The 16,481-nt window shown below is 26.3% G+C and overlaps 3 protein-coding genes across 6 annotated transcripts in view; 1 reads left to right on the forward strand and 2 right to left on the reverse strand.

Moving 5' to 3' along the window:
* The window catches only part of LOC112597594 (putative uncharacterized protein DDB_G0282133), a 3,269-nt gene extending 1,993 nt beyond the window's left edge, over positions 1–1,276 (forward strand). Inside the window, exons 3-4 of one of the 2 annotated variants that reach the window (XM_025343712.1) lie at positions 1–375; positions 529–1,276. In XM_025343712.1, coding sequence (XP_025199497.1) covers positions 1–375; positions 529–1,191 — 1,038 coding nt within the window. In that variant the 3' untranslated portion in view covers positions 1,192–1,276. The other variant, XM_025343707.1, reaches the window with a different exon arrangement.
* LOC112597609 (DNA mismatch repair protein Msh2) overlaps positions 1–4,615 on the reverse strand; it is an 11,840-nt gene extending 7,225 nt beyond the window's left edge. The window contains exons 1-4 of one of the 3 annotated variants that reach the window (XM_025343739.1): positions 3,955–4,615; positions 3,555–3,768; positions 3,315–3,448; positions 1,486–1,535 (exon numbers count right to left, since the gene is read on the reverse strand). In XM_025343739.1, the coding sequence (XP_025199524.1) occupies positions 1,486–1,535; positions 3,315–3,348 (84 nt within the window). In that variant the 5' untranslated portion in view covers positions 3,349–3,448; positions 3,555–3,768; positions 3,955–4,615. Of the gene's footprint in view, positions 1–1,485; positions 1,536–3,314; positions 3,769–3,954 lie in introns of all 3 variants that reach the window. The other 2 variants (XM_025343729.1, XM_025343722.1) reach the window with 2 other exon arrangements.
* Positions 4,616–6,293: 1,678 nt separating this feature from the next.
* Positions 6,294–16,481, reverse strand: part of LOC112600449 — a 13,480-nt gene continuing 3,292 nt past the window's right edge. Inside the window, exons 3-10 of the mRNA XM_025347677.1 lie at positions 16,257–16,479; positions 15,526–15,708; positions 14,994–15,179; positions 14,748–14,897; positions 13,516–13,668; positions 12,767–12,952; positions 12,296–12,394; positions 6,294–6,659 (exon numbers count right to left, since the gene is read on the reverse strand). Coding sequence (XP_025203462.1) covers positions 6,656–6,659; positions 12,296–12,394; positions 12,767–12,952; positions 13,516–13,668; positions 14,748–14,897; positions 14,994–15,179; positions 15,526–15,708; positions 16,257–16,479 — 1,184 coding nt within the window. The 3' untranslated portion in view covers positions 6,294–6,655. The remainder of the gene's footprint in view (positions 6,660–12,295; positions 12,395–12,766; positions 12,953–13,515; positions 13,669–14,747; positions 14,898–14,993; positions 15,180–15,525; positions 15,709–16,256; positions 16,480–16,481) is intronic.

Raw genomic sequence — 16,481 nt, forward strand, 5'->3', positions numbered from 1 at the left:
GTCGGTCAACAATCACTTGATTTACACGGATATTCAAAACCATCACATTTGGGACAACAGTCTGTAGACATCGGTAACATTTATGAACCAAAAAAGCCAAGTAGTAAAAAGTTTGAAAAAATTGAGTCATTTTCTACACAAACACAAGAGGAAGTCGGTCAACAATCACTTGATTTACACGGATATTCAAAACCACCACAATTGGGACAACAGTCTGTAGACATCAGTAACCTCTATGAACCAAAAAAGCCAAGTAGTCAAAAGTTTGAAAAAATTGAGTCATTTTCCACACAAACACAAGAGGAAGTCGGTCAACAATCACTTGATTTACACGGATATTCAAAACCATCTCAAATAGGACAACAGTCTGTAGACATCGGTAACATTTATGAACCAAAAAAGCCAAGCAGTCAAAAGTTTGAAAAAATTGAGTCATTTTCCACACAAACACAAGAGGAAGTCGGCCAACAATCAGTAGATTTATATGGGTATTCAAAACCATCTCAAATAGGACAACAGTCTGTAGACTTGAGAAATGTGAATACTAATTATCAAAAATATCATGATCAAGCAATGAAAAGTCCAGAATCTCAAGCTCAACAAACTATTGAATTTACAAGTGATTCTGAAGGACAGAAACCAAGATATCAAAAACAATATGGAAATGTAAACTTTCAATCATCCAAATTGTCGTCACATTCTGGACAATTATCAACTGGTAAAGATGAACCTATTAACTCTAAATATAATAGTGTCTTCGATAAATTAGGTCAATTGGAACATGAAATTCTTGGTGCAAAAAGCACAGTAAATATAAACACAGGAAATTTACAAACTACTTATTCAACTAACCATGAAGTAAAAAGCATGCCTGTACAAATGAGTCAACAAGAATCCCATTTTTCAAAAACCATAAATGAAAACACACAATACATAGAACCAGAATCTGAAATAGCTTTTTCTAAATCATTTAAAAAAGATTCAAAATTAGTAACACAAGATGCAATAGAAAATCATACATCAAATAATGAACACTTTTCAGAAAATCTAACTACGCCATCTTCGGTTTGGAAAAAAATTGGAGATAAATTCAAAGGTACCATTGAAAATGCAAAAAACAAAGCCCAACAGTTAGCATCTAACATTAATGATAAAGTAGGATTTTCAAGTATAACTGGAAACCCATGTTAAACATTGCTATTGTTTAAAGTTTTTATAAAGATTAGCCTTAAAATGTATTTTAAGTTTTTTTTTTTTTTTTTGTTATGATTACTAAATGCAAAATTGTAAAATTGTTTTCTATTATGTAAATATTTAAAATGTATTTAGTAATAACAATTATTAAACTTATTTATTTAAATAAATTTATTGTATTAAAATGAATACACTTAAAAAAATTATTTTATGTATTATTTATTATTTAAATCAATATAAGTACTATAAACTAAAATAAATGGATTATTTGTATAAAAATAACATTCTTACATCAGGTAGTGATTTGTGAAAGCGTACAAATGTTTTTTGCTGTTCTGGATCTGAAAATAATAAGATTAAATAAATAAAAGATATGATAATAATATACATTAAATTAAAATAATAGGTATAATTAATAAGTAAGCTAAAAATAAATAAAATATTTAAATATATTAATTACTAAGCTATAAATAATAAAAAATATAATATATAATTATATTATAAATAAAATAGAAGCCTATTACACATAAATCATTCCTAAGAAATGTCTAAAACAGGGGTGACCAACCTAAATAATCTTGCCACTTTAGAAATGCATTACGATCACGCGAGTTATATATTTTTTTTTATTAAAATTGATTAGGTAATTATGTTGACATTTCAGCGGGCCCCAGATAAAATTATATCAAAAGTAATAAAAAAAAATACATCACTTATTAACATAGATAAGATATAACAGTTTAATTTATTTATTTCACTATTTAGTGAGATACTTTTTGTAAATTTTTGATTATATTTGTGGACTGCAAAACTATTTAAGGCGGGCCGCGGGTAGGCCATCCCTGGTCTAAAAAGTGTATTTAAAAAATGTATAAATGTACTTAATATTTATATGACTGGGTCATGTTAAAATTTGGTTCACAGGATAAAACCAATAAATAATGTACATATAACACCAACAATTATACAGACACATATGCATCTAGGTCAAAATGTTTAAATTAAAAAATTTAGAAAACTTTTAAAAATAAACATTTTAAAACGTAGATAAACCCAAAAAATACAAGTATTTTTTTTTTATAAGAATTAGCTTGAATATTTTATAATAAAATTATAAAATTGCAATTATAAAAAAAAATAAAGATACACAAAATGTTGTTCATGTATTTTCAGTATTTTCACCTTTTGGGCTGGAACCTTACCTCAATTCATCCCGAGTTGAGTTTTTTTTTTAAAGTTATAATATGCAAAATTAAAATGCAACAGATGAATTTTAAGTTGCACAGCATGAATTGGGTACCATTGGATCACAATAGTTAAAAAATAAGAGATAATTAAAACGTCTTTGTGAAGAATACTGTGATGACAATAGGAATATTCCAAATATTTTAACAGCTAATTTATGTCATTGAATCATTTAATAAAAATAAAATAAAATTTTCTATTTATAAAAACATTATTTTAAATTTTTAGAAAATAGTGTAGGTATTTAGTCTAGTAATGAACGCCATTAAATTATTTTATATTTTATTATATATTAAGTATAACGACTAATGTTTGTAAAGCATATTTTGAGACATTATTGCTATTAATGTAATTTATTTTACCATTAGTAATACAGTATATCTAAGTTAAATTATTTTTAAAAACTAATTTTATAATTTAATATTTGAGCTAATTTTATAACAAAAAAAAAATAATGTGTTCAAGAGGATGATAATAATATGAACAGTCAAAAATAAAAAAATGATTATATAATAAGGAAATAATAAGTAAATGCTTGCATTATACAAGAAAGATGATTAGCTCTAAATAAATCCAATTTTTTTTTTTCATTTGCAGTGAAAATTTGATAAAAAGTACTAAAAATTTAAGACTTCTGAGGGACACATTAAACATTGTGGTGATAGGTCTCTGATCAAGGGTTGGACTATTAATATCAATAAGCATTTATCATAATACTTAAACGCCAACTACAGTATACATCATAAGATTGAAACAGACAATTTTTTTGGTGAATCAGCATTTTATATCTTGTGTATATTTTTAACCCATGCAGCAAACAATGCGTATTTTAATGGTGACCACTCAAGTGTCTAATCAATTAATATTAAACTTACCAAGATTTAAATGGTTGATCGGTTTTTTAGACATTTCGTCGATAAATGATCCACAATGATAGTACAGCAGGTACGAAATAGAAGTGCAGTATAGGTTGAATACAACAGCGACAAAATCTATAATTCACGTGTTCCTAGTCAGAAAAGTTGTCAGGATTATTATAGTCGACTAGTTCTTCTTGTACGAGTACAACTTTACAGTTTACAGTATACGGCACCAGCTAATATCTTTATCCTTACATGTTACAGTACTCAGTACTCAGTATCCAGTATCCAATATCCAGTAATCGGTATAGATCACAGACGACCACAGTGACCATTGACCACACACCAGTACTCCACACGTGATATTTCTATATCAATTGGCGCCAAAACGAAAAATAGACGTTGGGTTTGTTATCGTACAAAATATGTTTTGTAGAACCTCTTTGCCCTTAACTGATCCGATTGATGGCTGTTGATTACAAATAATTTAAAATTTTTATTCTTTAGTTTTTACTCATAGTATACACTATACACTAATAAATAATAACAAGTTATAATAAATTAATAAGTCTTTACCCTATATTATTAATTTAGTTAAGTATTGTAATATATGTCTAATAATAATAATAATAATATAGACATCTTGTTTTTTTACCATTCTATTTTTTCGTCATGGTGCCATGGAGGTAATAATATATCGTACAGCAACACAAATGACAACTCGATGTCCAACGAAGTAAACATTTTATGGGGAGGTATATGGGGGATAGATCCTCTCCCGCTTGACCTTTTTTTATAGGTAGTTGTTTCATTTTCTGTATTTCTCAATATGATATTACTTTTAAGCATATCTGTTTTTTAAATGTTCTAGTCGCGGTAATTGTACCGCTCTGATATACAAATGCGTATTTACTATTTAGGGATTTAGTATGTAAGAGAGTTTAAAATAAACCTGATGGGCAGTCGGTAAATAAAACAAAATTAATATGAAGACCATGGGTTTATCCGGGGCAGGTTTATTTTTAGAAAAATTGTTACTAGTAGGTATAGGACTAGCCACTATTTTTTTTTTTAGCGTATTGACTATTGATATCGTGATTACTGATTCATGATTCGTGAATACTGTGAAATGTGAATGGGTAATAACTAATAACTAATAGATGTATATGTAGATGTTATGGTACGGTACTACGGTCGTCACTCGTCATTCCGAGTACTGACTTTTTGCCTACTTGTCGTATTAATTATTGTTAGACTTTATTTTTTGCGTTTTGTTAGTTGTTAGTTTATTACTGTGAAATTTTAAGACAATATAAGTGATACTAAAAAAAAAAAATAAAAACACTTTATTTAATAAAATATAATTATAAACTAGTAATTATTATAATATACTTTGTTTATTAGAACCGACTTAATGGGTTGGCTTTATTGGCATGTCATCGGTCGATACAAATTACAAATCATGCCAGATGAGATTATCAATAAACTGAGCATCTGAAAAAATAGAAAAGTAGATTTTGTATTATAATTTTTTTTTTTTTTGTTATCGTATGAAACTCGGGATTAGCACTAGTAATTAGTATGAATTTATAATAAATACTATTAAATTTTAGATAGGTATTAATGTATTATACAATTTATGTTAATTCTTATTTCGGGGAATTATTGATTCCTCCGGCTACTGTTTAAAATATCTCATATCGATTCCGCCAGCTATTAATTCCGCTGGCTACTGTTTATAATATTTACATATTGAAAAAATGTATTTTTTTATTTTGTATCAATAGACCACCTAATTTGGTAGACTGGTATCCTCTCAGTCTGGACCTGAGTATGTCGCCATTTTTATGAATCTACATTAGTGTCGTAACACAAGAAAGGTTGAGAACAACTGAATTAGACTATACATTTTAGTTTTGAATTATTATAAGACTATTATAATAATTTTATACATTTTACTAAGAGGATGTCGTACCACTCGTACCCACTACCCGCATGTGTTGTCTCCGTATTACACATGTACGACATAGCAAATTTTCGTTCACCGATAAACAATAGCCGGCGGAATCAATACCTAAATATTATAGACAGTAGCCGGTAGAATTAATAACCGGCGGAATCAATATGTAGATATTATAAACATTAAACAGTAGCCGGCGGAATTGATATAAAATTGGCGGAATCGATATACATTATACCCCCCTTATTTCGCCTTGATTTACCCTAACCGCTATAGGTAAAAAGTTAAGGGATTTTAAAAATGTATATTATGTATATATTTATGGCCTTATGGATGTATTATTATTATATATTTCATCCCCCCTAGCAAAATTCCTAAATACGCCACTGCTCTTAATTCCACTATATTTTCAAAATTCTAACAAAAAACAAAATTGCCGAAATTTTCTCTTGAAAGATAAAGACAATGTTGACCAAATTTAAAATGAATAATAATTTTTATAATGTTATGTTTTAGTGTTATGTAATTAAATACTTAATGCGCATAATAAATTATTATTGCCATAACAGATAAAATAAAATAACGTCAAGTAAGTAAATCGTTAATGTAAACATGAACCTTTTGAATAAAAGAATTTCAACCATTTTATCGACCTCAAAAATATAATTTTTATTGGATTAGTATACATGAACCATGTTGATATATTTTTTAATATATTTATCAAATATTTTCTCGTAAGTAGTTACTTTTCTAGGTTTTATTCATGTGTTGTTCTATGGAAGCAGTTTGGCGAATCTAGATTCTAGACAATAGGTGGTGTACTAAGAGTATAGATTATTTATATCTGACGGTAATCCATAAAAGACTTATAGACCTTACACTATAGTCTATATACAAGGTCTATGAATAGACCGTACTAAGTTCTATATTATCATAAATCATAATACTTCCCAAATATATATAATAATATTCATCTCCTCCCTTTCAATAAAATTGGATATTTTAGATCTGCGCTTTATATTTTTAGTTATTTGTTATGAATTCAAAAATATTTCTCGTAGATACTTCTAAGTGTTTATCATAATCTCTATTATTAACTATTTACATATAAACTACAAATACATCAAGGTATTTAGATTTATTTTTAGCTATTTATATAACGCACGTACCTACTACATACTACTCTCACCCTTCTACAGTTATTAATAGCTAGTAAGATAAATGAAAATAATAGTTCTTACTTATTTAGTTAAGATTCTACAGTAAAAAAAATTATAAAACCATGAATTTTGTTCTTAAAGTAGGGCATTTTTCTTCAGAAACCGATTATCCCGATAAAGATGCGAATGGACTGTGAATACGCATTAAAATTTTTGAGAAATACAATGATTTTGCATTACCTGTAAAATAAATAATAAACTTTGAGTAGAATATTTCGACTGAAACTTTAAAAATCTTCTTATATAATGGGTTGTTACCATACAAGTATTATAAATTTATATCTTATTACTTATTAGTATTATAAGAAAACAAGATAGTTTTAAAGACTACGATAAATTTTAAAAAGTATATTATACATTTTAGGTACTTATTCTTGAAAACAACAAAAACTGAGTTACGCAATGTTTCAGTATAAGCGATGGTATACTCGTATTTAATAATATAAAATACCTAATTAACAATTGTAATATCATTATGCGATTATAAAACGATACATTTTTTCGAAGAAAAAACTTATTAAGTAATAAAGTAATATTGTTATTCATAAAACTCACTCATGTGTTTAAAAAAAGTATTATACATATAAATTATAATTCATTCATATGATTATTTGTATTATTTTTCATGGCATTCATTACATAGTTAAAATGAAGATTAATATTTTCAGTATATTAAATAATTATTTAAATATCACCATTACAAGATTGATTACAAGATTAAATATCAAAGAAATATTAAAATGGCTAACATATTCGTAAAGAAATTAATTTCGTATATTATTTGGTAAGTTTTTGCAAACCATCGGTAAAACTATAAGAGATATAATAATGTAGTATATGAAATTCATGATGAGATGTTATAACTTAAAATATTTAAATTAGAATTAAAAATATGTAAATAATGCCATGAGTGGTAAAAAATGAAGTGATTAAGTGAGTATTATTTGTAAATGTTCTTGTTTTTAGTACAAGCATTTTAATGAAGAAACCGAGAATGTATTTTATAAAAATATGTAATTAATATTGTAGAATTTAGATTATAATGTGTATATATATATATATTTTATACCTGCTCCAATTTTTTCTTAATTCAGTCAATATAATATATGTTTCCATCTTTTGGTTTAGATTTCTCCAAATGCACAGGCCACAGAGATATTATAGATAATTATAAGAATACAAAAAAAAAAACAAAATTCTGATTTAATTAAAAAATGTAATTAATTTATATAATTTAAATACTAATATAAGCATAAATAATACATTTATTATACTATCAATTTAATGTCTTTTATAAAAAAATACATAGGTATATACTAATATACTACGTAGTTTATGTACTATTTATTACTATATATTTTCAAGATCGTTTCAAACTTTTTTTAGGATTAACAAGAATTGAATATAAGAAGTCAGAAGACAGTCGTTTAATTAATGGATTAGCATTAGCTTAGAATGGAATGAGTGGAAGCGGGATTTAATTAACTGAGAAAGTGTGGGGACTCTTAAGTCGTTGTGAAGATTGGCCTTTATTAAGTACTATTAAGCAGAGACGATTTTATGAAGGCATATAGATTGGAGTTTGGAAGAATTGTATGGTTCGCAGGTTTAAAGGTTTACCGGAGCCCCATATCTGGATGCCGTACGCACATACCGGTCTCATGAAAGCTTTGTAAATAAACAATTTATTGCTGGTGTTTAATTTGAAGCGGGGAAGTAGGGGCAGCAAGTGAAGTCTAGAGTTTACGGATTTCTTTTTGTTTTTGAGATGTTGGGTCCAAATGAGTCGTTTATCAAACGTTAAGCTCAGGTATTTGACTACAAGGGTTGCTGAAGTTATATTGTTATCAAATGAGACGGGAGGGCAGTTCCTTGTCTTAGTGAAAAGGTAATAAAAGAAGATGGAATTATTTATTTTTATTTTCCATTTTTTAGACCAGAACTGGATAATGTTTAGATGATTTTGTAACCTATCGGATACAGTTTGGGAGTTGTCGTTTGAGGTATAGAGTATAGACCTTTTATTCATAGACGGAAACGGAGCATCATGGCAGGATAAGGGCGGGTGGTGCGGTAGTACAGTGATGTCGATTCTCTAGTACAAAATATTATGCTAATAAAATAGTAAATACATTTAAATAGATTTTATGCAAGATTTAATTATAAAATTAAAGCAGTTGTCAATAGACAACTTTAGCGACAAGTATGATGAATGATGATGTTGATAATTGATATTTATTTTTATGAAGATGATACTATTGATAATACGATACAATAATAATTACTATGGTCTATGGTTTGAGGCCAGGATTATTGTGTCGTCGGCGTTGGTATAATAATGTGTGCAACATTTTCGGAGTGTAATGTGCGAATACAGAGTAAAGAAAAGGCGCTAAATCATTTCCTTGGGGGACGTTGGCCAAAATAGGAAAGTTTTCCGAGTAGCTATTGTTCACTCTAAATGAGAAGGTTTGATTTTCAATATAAGTTTTAAGGTAATTTGAAGCAAGAAGAAATTTTTTAAGTTTGTATAGAAGATCGCCGTGTCACACTCTATGAAAAACTTGAACCACTTAAGTAAAACAGCTGCGCAGTAATGCTTGGATTCCATACTAGAAGATATTAAAGCAACGATATGAAGAAGTTGGTGGTTGGTAGAGTGTTTGGCCCTGAAAAGTATAATTTAAAAACATTTTATGTGTTCCGGGTAGTGTATCTTTAGTGCAATATAGTTTCGACGTACACGGCAATATATTATTATTGTTTTTTGTTAACAGATAAAAAAATGACATTAAAAAATTATGTTTTTATGAATCTGATCTGATGTAAATATGTGGGCAAAACCTATAAATTGATGCATTTTAAGCACATAAAAATTAAAATATAATACAGTAATTAATAGTACATAAACTATGTGTTTTTTTATGAAAGATATTAAATTTATAGTATAATAAATGTATTACTGAAACTTATATTAGTATTTAAATTATATTAATTAATTAAATTTTGTAATTAGATAGGAATTTTGTTTTTTATCTATTCTAATAATTTACCTTTGATTAATGCGATTTGGTACGCCTGTTACATTAAAAATTTATGAATTTTGCTATCCCACTAAATTTGTGTGGTTTTTTTAATAATTAATAATGGATACACCACTACGTGGCTTATTGAATGGTTAGGTTATCTGTATTAGTAAAGTATTCAATAGATGGTGTCGTATGCATCAGTTAGTATTAACTTCGGTGACTGAAATATAGTGGATCTACATGGCTTTTCAATTTAAATCCTTTTTATTAATTATCAAATATATATAAATGTTTAAAAGGTTTCTCGAAAACTTGAAACAAGCGTGACCTTAAATGGATTAAAAAATGCATTATTATTAATGATTCTTGCAACAAAAGTTATTATAAACATTTGCGTAATTACGTAGTACACAAATATATTCGGAGTTTTCAATATTCGTCGTATTTATTGGTTGAAGTCGTTGAAGAAGTTGTATTTCAAATATTGGATCGTTATGTAATAGTTTAAACATGGTATTTAGTAGGTATTTTTATGATATATTTTGCTTATGAGAAGATATGTTTATATTTTTTGCGAGTTTTTAAATATTATTTTTGAATAGATTTTTGATTTGATTGATGAAGTAAAGGACTTCAAATGAAATAACATATGTTTTTCTTCATTATTGTGATCAAACTACGAGTATTTGGTTAATTTTTTATTTACAGCGTTGTAGAAGTAGATTTCAGTATTAGCTTATTTGTGTTCAATTGTTTTGATATAGTATGGTTCATTATATTGCTAAACAGAAATTAATTTTGTCAGTAAATTAAATAATTATTTAAATATCACCATTACAAGATTGATTAAGAATTTATTTGTTCAAAAATAATAAAATAGTGAAGAAATATTAAAATAGCTACCTAACATGTAAGATTTAATTTCGTATATTATGTAACGTCATACTAATATAGTATTAATTATTAAAATTTTCAGAAATGATCATATATGTATGAATTTATTTTTATAGAAAACATGAAGTGACTATAAATGAACTACAAGTATAGGCGTACAATGGATGTGAATTTAGGGGGTGCTGGAATAATTTACAGTAAACAGATCCGTGGGGGGCTGCCCCCCACACCCTCTTAATACCATAATAAACTGCATTCTAATAATTTTTAATTATTATAATTAATATTAAAATGTATTTATATTATATATATATATATAATAATAATAATATCTAATCATTAATTAATTTTAAACAAGATTTAATTTTCTGTTAGAAAATGCAAATTTTTATTATATGATTGCTGTTAATGTTCAACGTTTAGACAAAAACTGGAACAGTGCAACGTGCATTCATACAAAACAATCAATACAATATTAATCGTGAATTCATAAGCTACATATTGTCTATTTGAAATGGAAAAAAAATTCCAACTCAATGAATCACAATAATTTTCAAATGATTGATAAAATACTGAAATAAATTTTACAGGAAACTGGGAGTGCTAAGCACTCCCAAGCACCCCCCCCCCCCCCCTATGTGCGCCTATGAGTCTGCAAGCATGCTATGTAAATTACCTTGTATTTAGTTTAAATATGGTAATTGTGTATATTTATAAATCTATTTTATGTTGTATTTATACCATTTCTAAAGTTTTCTTAACGGGTTAAGTGGTGATGTTTTTTATCTTCGTATCTGTTTTCTCCATTGACAGAAAAATATTATTTGTGGTTAAACGAGTTGGTACGTTTTTGTTGGCATCGTAACAGGTTTCGCACTTGTCATGTAAGTATTTCTTCGTGTTGGTTTTAATTGTAACATATTAATGCTAAATTGAAGAGTTTAGAATGACGATCAATTATGTTTCATTTTAATGGTTAACATTACGCGATTCGATTTAGTTAATTTTTTGCATCAAATAATATTGGTTTAATTAAGCTTTTACCATACTTATCGGTAGGTAATACTGAAGGAAGCAATAAATTAATTTTATAATATGAAGTTAAAATTTATAATTTAAAAGCTAAAATTAAACATATGTAACATTTATGTAAATAATAATATATGTCAGAAATAATTAAGTGACTAGGGTAGCAAGGTTTGTTATAATATGCCTGTATTTATTACAAGCGTTGTGATGAAAAAAATACAAAAATAAAGGTACTTTTAAATAATATAGTAGTTATAAATGTATATTATACTAATTTTTACCCATCTTGAAGATTTTTTATCTCGACTTTAAGAGTATCTATGGTTTTCTTTTTTTTTTTTGGTTTTTTTACTGGCAGGGAATCATTATTTGTTATTAATTTAGCTGGTGAATGTGGTATTGACATCTTGGACAAATTTGCATTTAGCTTATTAGTGTTCTTAACTGTAGGTTTGTATTCAACTGTTTCACTGTTAAATTGAAAGGTTTATAAAGAAATTCAATTATATGGCACAATAAAGGTCATCAATCATGAAACTTTTCGATTTAATTTAGTTTTCGTATCACATCGCATAAGTTTAGGTAAGTTATTGTAAATTATAGGTATAATAAGACTATAGGAGGTAATATATGAAATTCATGATGAGATGTTAAAACTTATAATATTTTTTAATTAAAATTAAAAATATGTAAATAATGTCATGTGTTATAAGAAATGAAGTGACTAAGTGAGTATGGTTTGTGAATTTTGTTGTTTTTAATACAAGCATTTTTATGAAGAAACCGTGAATGTATTTTATAAAAATATGTTACCTATCAATATTGTAGGTTAATATAACGTTAGAGTTTATATAGATTTAATACCTGCTCCATTTTTTTCTTAATTCAGCCAATATATTATCAACGGTTTGTATCGGCGAATAAAAATTCTTCGGTTTCTTTTTGTATGGTATTTTTGCAAATCTAAATTAGGAGGTTTATAATGAAGATACATTTTATTAAATAGCATTTTAAACTTTTAAGAGTGAATTTTACATAATTCTATTTAGTTTAGTTTTCGTATTTAATTATATAATTATGTATAATTTTATATAAGTTAAAAATTTGTTAAACTAAGGATAGGTGTGAAAGATATAATATATTAAATTCATAATACATATGCTGTTATAATGTGTAAGCCAAAATTAATAATATTGAATTTTTATGTTATTAAATATGGAAAAAAATAAATAGTTTTTTAAGTGAGTATACACTGTGAATTATCTTGTATTTACCACAAACATTGTGATGAAGAAACTGTTACTGTATTTTATTAAAAGCATTATGTTTTTATACCTATGCCAAAATATTCTAAATCTTTCCATTCTTGAAATTTGCGCTTTCATTTTTGGTTTCTCCAATAAGTGGAATGAATTATTACTTTTTAAACCAACTGATTTGTGTTTTATTACCATTGCAGTTTTTTCCGATTTTGATATGTTCTTATTATTTAGAGTTAGTTGATTTTGATTCGTATCGCCGCTAAAATATACAGTTTGTAAATACGAAAGATTATATGGAATAAGTAGTTCAAGTTATAATTAAACAATTTTATTTAATTAAGTTTTCGTGTAAAATTATAAAGATTTATTTAAATTCTTGCTAAACAGCCTAACCATAAGCAGGATTGAAGAAGACAATTTATGTTATTTATAAAATGTTATAAAGATATTTAAGTACTTTAAATCATTGCAGAAATTTCATACACTATGTACAAATACAGAGCGTTGATTAGAGTCAATTTTTAAAATTTTTTTTTTTTTATGTAAAATGTACAACATTTAAGGGAAGTATGGTTTATTATATATAAACAATTTAGAAATATATAAACTGTATGTAACTAATATGATTTTTCAGAAATTATAAAGCAAGTAGGTGAGTAAGCATTGTAAATTTTCTTAAATTTATCACAACCATTGCAATGGCCAATGGATAAACCACAAAAGCATTTAATTAAAACATATTTTCAGAAATATATGTAATAATGTTTTTACATATTTTTTACCTATTCTGAAGTTATCTTAACTTATTTATTTTGTACGTACGTATTTCCGTTCATTGTGTTTGCCTCAACTTTTGGTACAGAAACAACATTTGTGGACAAAATAGTTGCTGCTTGTTCTATGGATACCGATGTAGGTTTCGATCTTTGCATGGTCGTTGTTGTTTTTATTGGTTTATATTTTTTTGTTTCATTGCTAAATTAGATGGATTAAAATAAAAAGAAATAATATATCATTTTAAAAGTCATCTTAAGACGATTTGTTTTATATTAATATTTTATCAAATATTTAATTCTAGTTAAGTTCATGTGAAGCTATGAGTAACACACAAGTAGACAATATAAGAAATTAATAATATGTTGTTAATGTTGTTTTAATATCTAAACTAAAACTATGAATAATATGTAATATTTATGTAAATATAAGGGAAGTATTTAGATGAAAATGATTTCTGAAATTTTTGTTTATATTATAAGCACTATAAGCACTATAGTGTTTTACTAAACTTAACCTAAGCTTATGATAAGGAAATCATGAATGTATTTTTTAAGATGTTATTACTATTTTAATCAAAAGGTTTGGACAACCATAAATCTCAATTATTTGCCAATTCTAATTTTTCTTAAAAAGACGTTAGTTTTTGGAGAGCTACTAGGTATTAGGTTATAAGGTTATGAGGTAACTTTATGATAAAGACATAATTACACGGAAAAATGATATAGTATATTATAGTTTATATCAGGGCTTGCATTTGAAAAAAAAAATTTGATATACATTATTTACAAATAAAACGTTATATAAATTTTGAGTTTATCGTTATTCAGAATTTAAACGTTTTTCAACTTTTGCGTTAATCGTTAATCGAAAATCGAAATTAAAACATTATTAAACTTTTGGGTTTATCGTTATTCAGAATTAAAATTTTTAATAAATTTTATAATTAATCTTAACTATTAAATAATTGGAAATTAATTATTTCTTTTTATGATATACTATACATAAAGTTTTCCGTTATGTTTTGTTTAATGATATATCATATATTTTGTTAATCATTATGTTTTGTTTTGTGTTATTTAATTATTTATGTTTATCGTTTTTCGTTATAATTACGTTTACAAATTTCAATCGTTTTTTGTCAAATAAAATCATTATAATCGTTATAATAATCATAACGTTCCAAGCTCTGATTCATATTAATAAGTATGTATAAACTTTAGGTTCACCAAAAAGATTTTAAAATATACCACTGATTGTAGTTTTTAATGTGATTATACCGTTTAGGAAAATTATTTGATGCGATGTCTTTCTTTTGTGTTAATGATTTTTTTAGTGCCACAGAATCACCATTTGTGGATAATTGAACTTGCTTCGCAATTTCATCGATTGTATATAGTTGGCTTTGTTCATCTATGAATTTGCTTGTACTTAGCATAAGCATAGGAATGAAGAAATCAAAAATGTATTTTATAGAAACATGTTTTCAATATTATAGAATGAAATATATTTACAGATTTTTTTACCTGTTATAAAGTTCTCTCAACTCATCTATGAGGCGCATACTTTCTTTTATCGTGTTTGACGCAAATTCAGACTTAGAAAAATCATTTGTGGTTAAAAGAGCTGGTGTATAATTTATTAAGAACATAATCTGTCTCGCCGTTAGATCGTTCGTATTTATTTGTTTAAGCTTGTATTGTGTCATTTGACTGCAAAACAAAAAGATTTATTACGTTGATAAGTTTTAAAGAATTAAAGGCAGAATAAAACAATTTGATTTGATTTAATTTTTGGATCAAAATAAAGATTAAAGGTCAGTTAAATTTTTTAAAACTATTAGTAATAACGAAAAATCATTGAACAGAGACAATAATAAGTTGATAAAGTACACGATATCCTAAAATTAAAAATATTTATTATTTGTGAAAATATGTGTAAATAGGGTGAAGAGGTGGGCATTAATTGAAAATGTTCATAAATAATATACAAACACTGTGATGAAAAACAAGAAACACATTTTATAATGTACATTATGTTCTATTTATACTTAAATACCTTTCCAAAGATTCTCTCATCATATTATATTTCATATTTTCATTCTTCATAGTTGTCCCAACCATAGCATGTGAGACATTATTTGTGGTAAGGAGAGGTGGTAAGTTTTTCATTGAAGATATATATGGTTTCGCAGTCTGATCGCCTTCATTTGATTGTCGCGGGATGGATTGTATAACTTCACTACGAAATTGGATAGTTGAAAATGTCGATAAGTTTAAAAGTACTAAAAAGTATTTATTGAACTGTTTTATTTAGTTAGTTTTCGTACCAACTCGTATAAATTTAACGAATTTTTGTCAAACTATTGACAAGACTAAAGGAAAAATCCAATGAAATCCACAACATATATTTTAAACACGATTAAGTACTTTTAATCGTAACAAAGGTCCCCATACAATTTAACATAGTATAATAATACAAGGCTGTATGGATTAAATTTTTATAATTTATTTTTTACATAAAAATAATGAAATTTCAAGCAGTATAATATAAAATATACATCTATTAAACTTGAAAATAAAAAAAATTTATGTAACTCAAATAACTTTTCAGAAATAACTAAATAGGTACTATAAAAATTCTTATAATTACCAAGTCATACAATATTATAATTGATAAACCACAAAAATATTCAGTTATAATATGTCTTAAAAATAATAGGTTATATTGTATTTATCGATATTTTTAATGTACTTGAAAATATCTAAAATAATATAGATTGTACTTACATATTTCTATTCATCGTGTGTGATTCAAAATCTGACAGAGAAACATCATTTGACAATAAAGTAGTTGGTTCTCCTATTGTAGACGCAGAAATAGATTTCGATCGCTGCACAATCGTTTTTGTTTTTATCGGTTTGTCTCGATTCTCTTCAGTATCTCCTTTCATCGTGTCTGTTTCAACATCTGACAGAGAAACATCATTTGACAATAAAGTAGTTGGTTCTCCT

This window comes from Melanaphis sacchari, unplaced genomic scaffold (genome assembly GCF_002803265.2).
Source record: "Melanaphis sacchari strain LSU unplaced genomic scaffold, SCAv2.0 Contig0_pilon_pilon, whole genome shotgun sequence".
In the NCBI taxonomy this organism is placed as follows: Eukaryota; Metazoa; Arthropoda; class Insecta; order Hemiptera; family Aphididae; genus Melanaphis; species Melanaphis sacchari.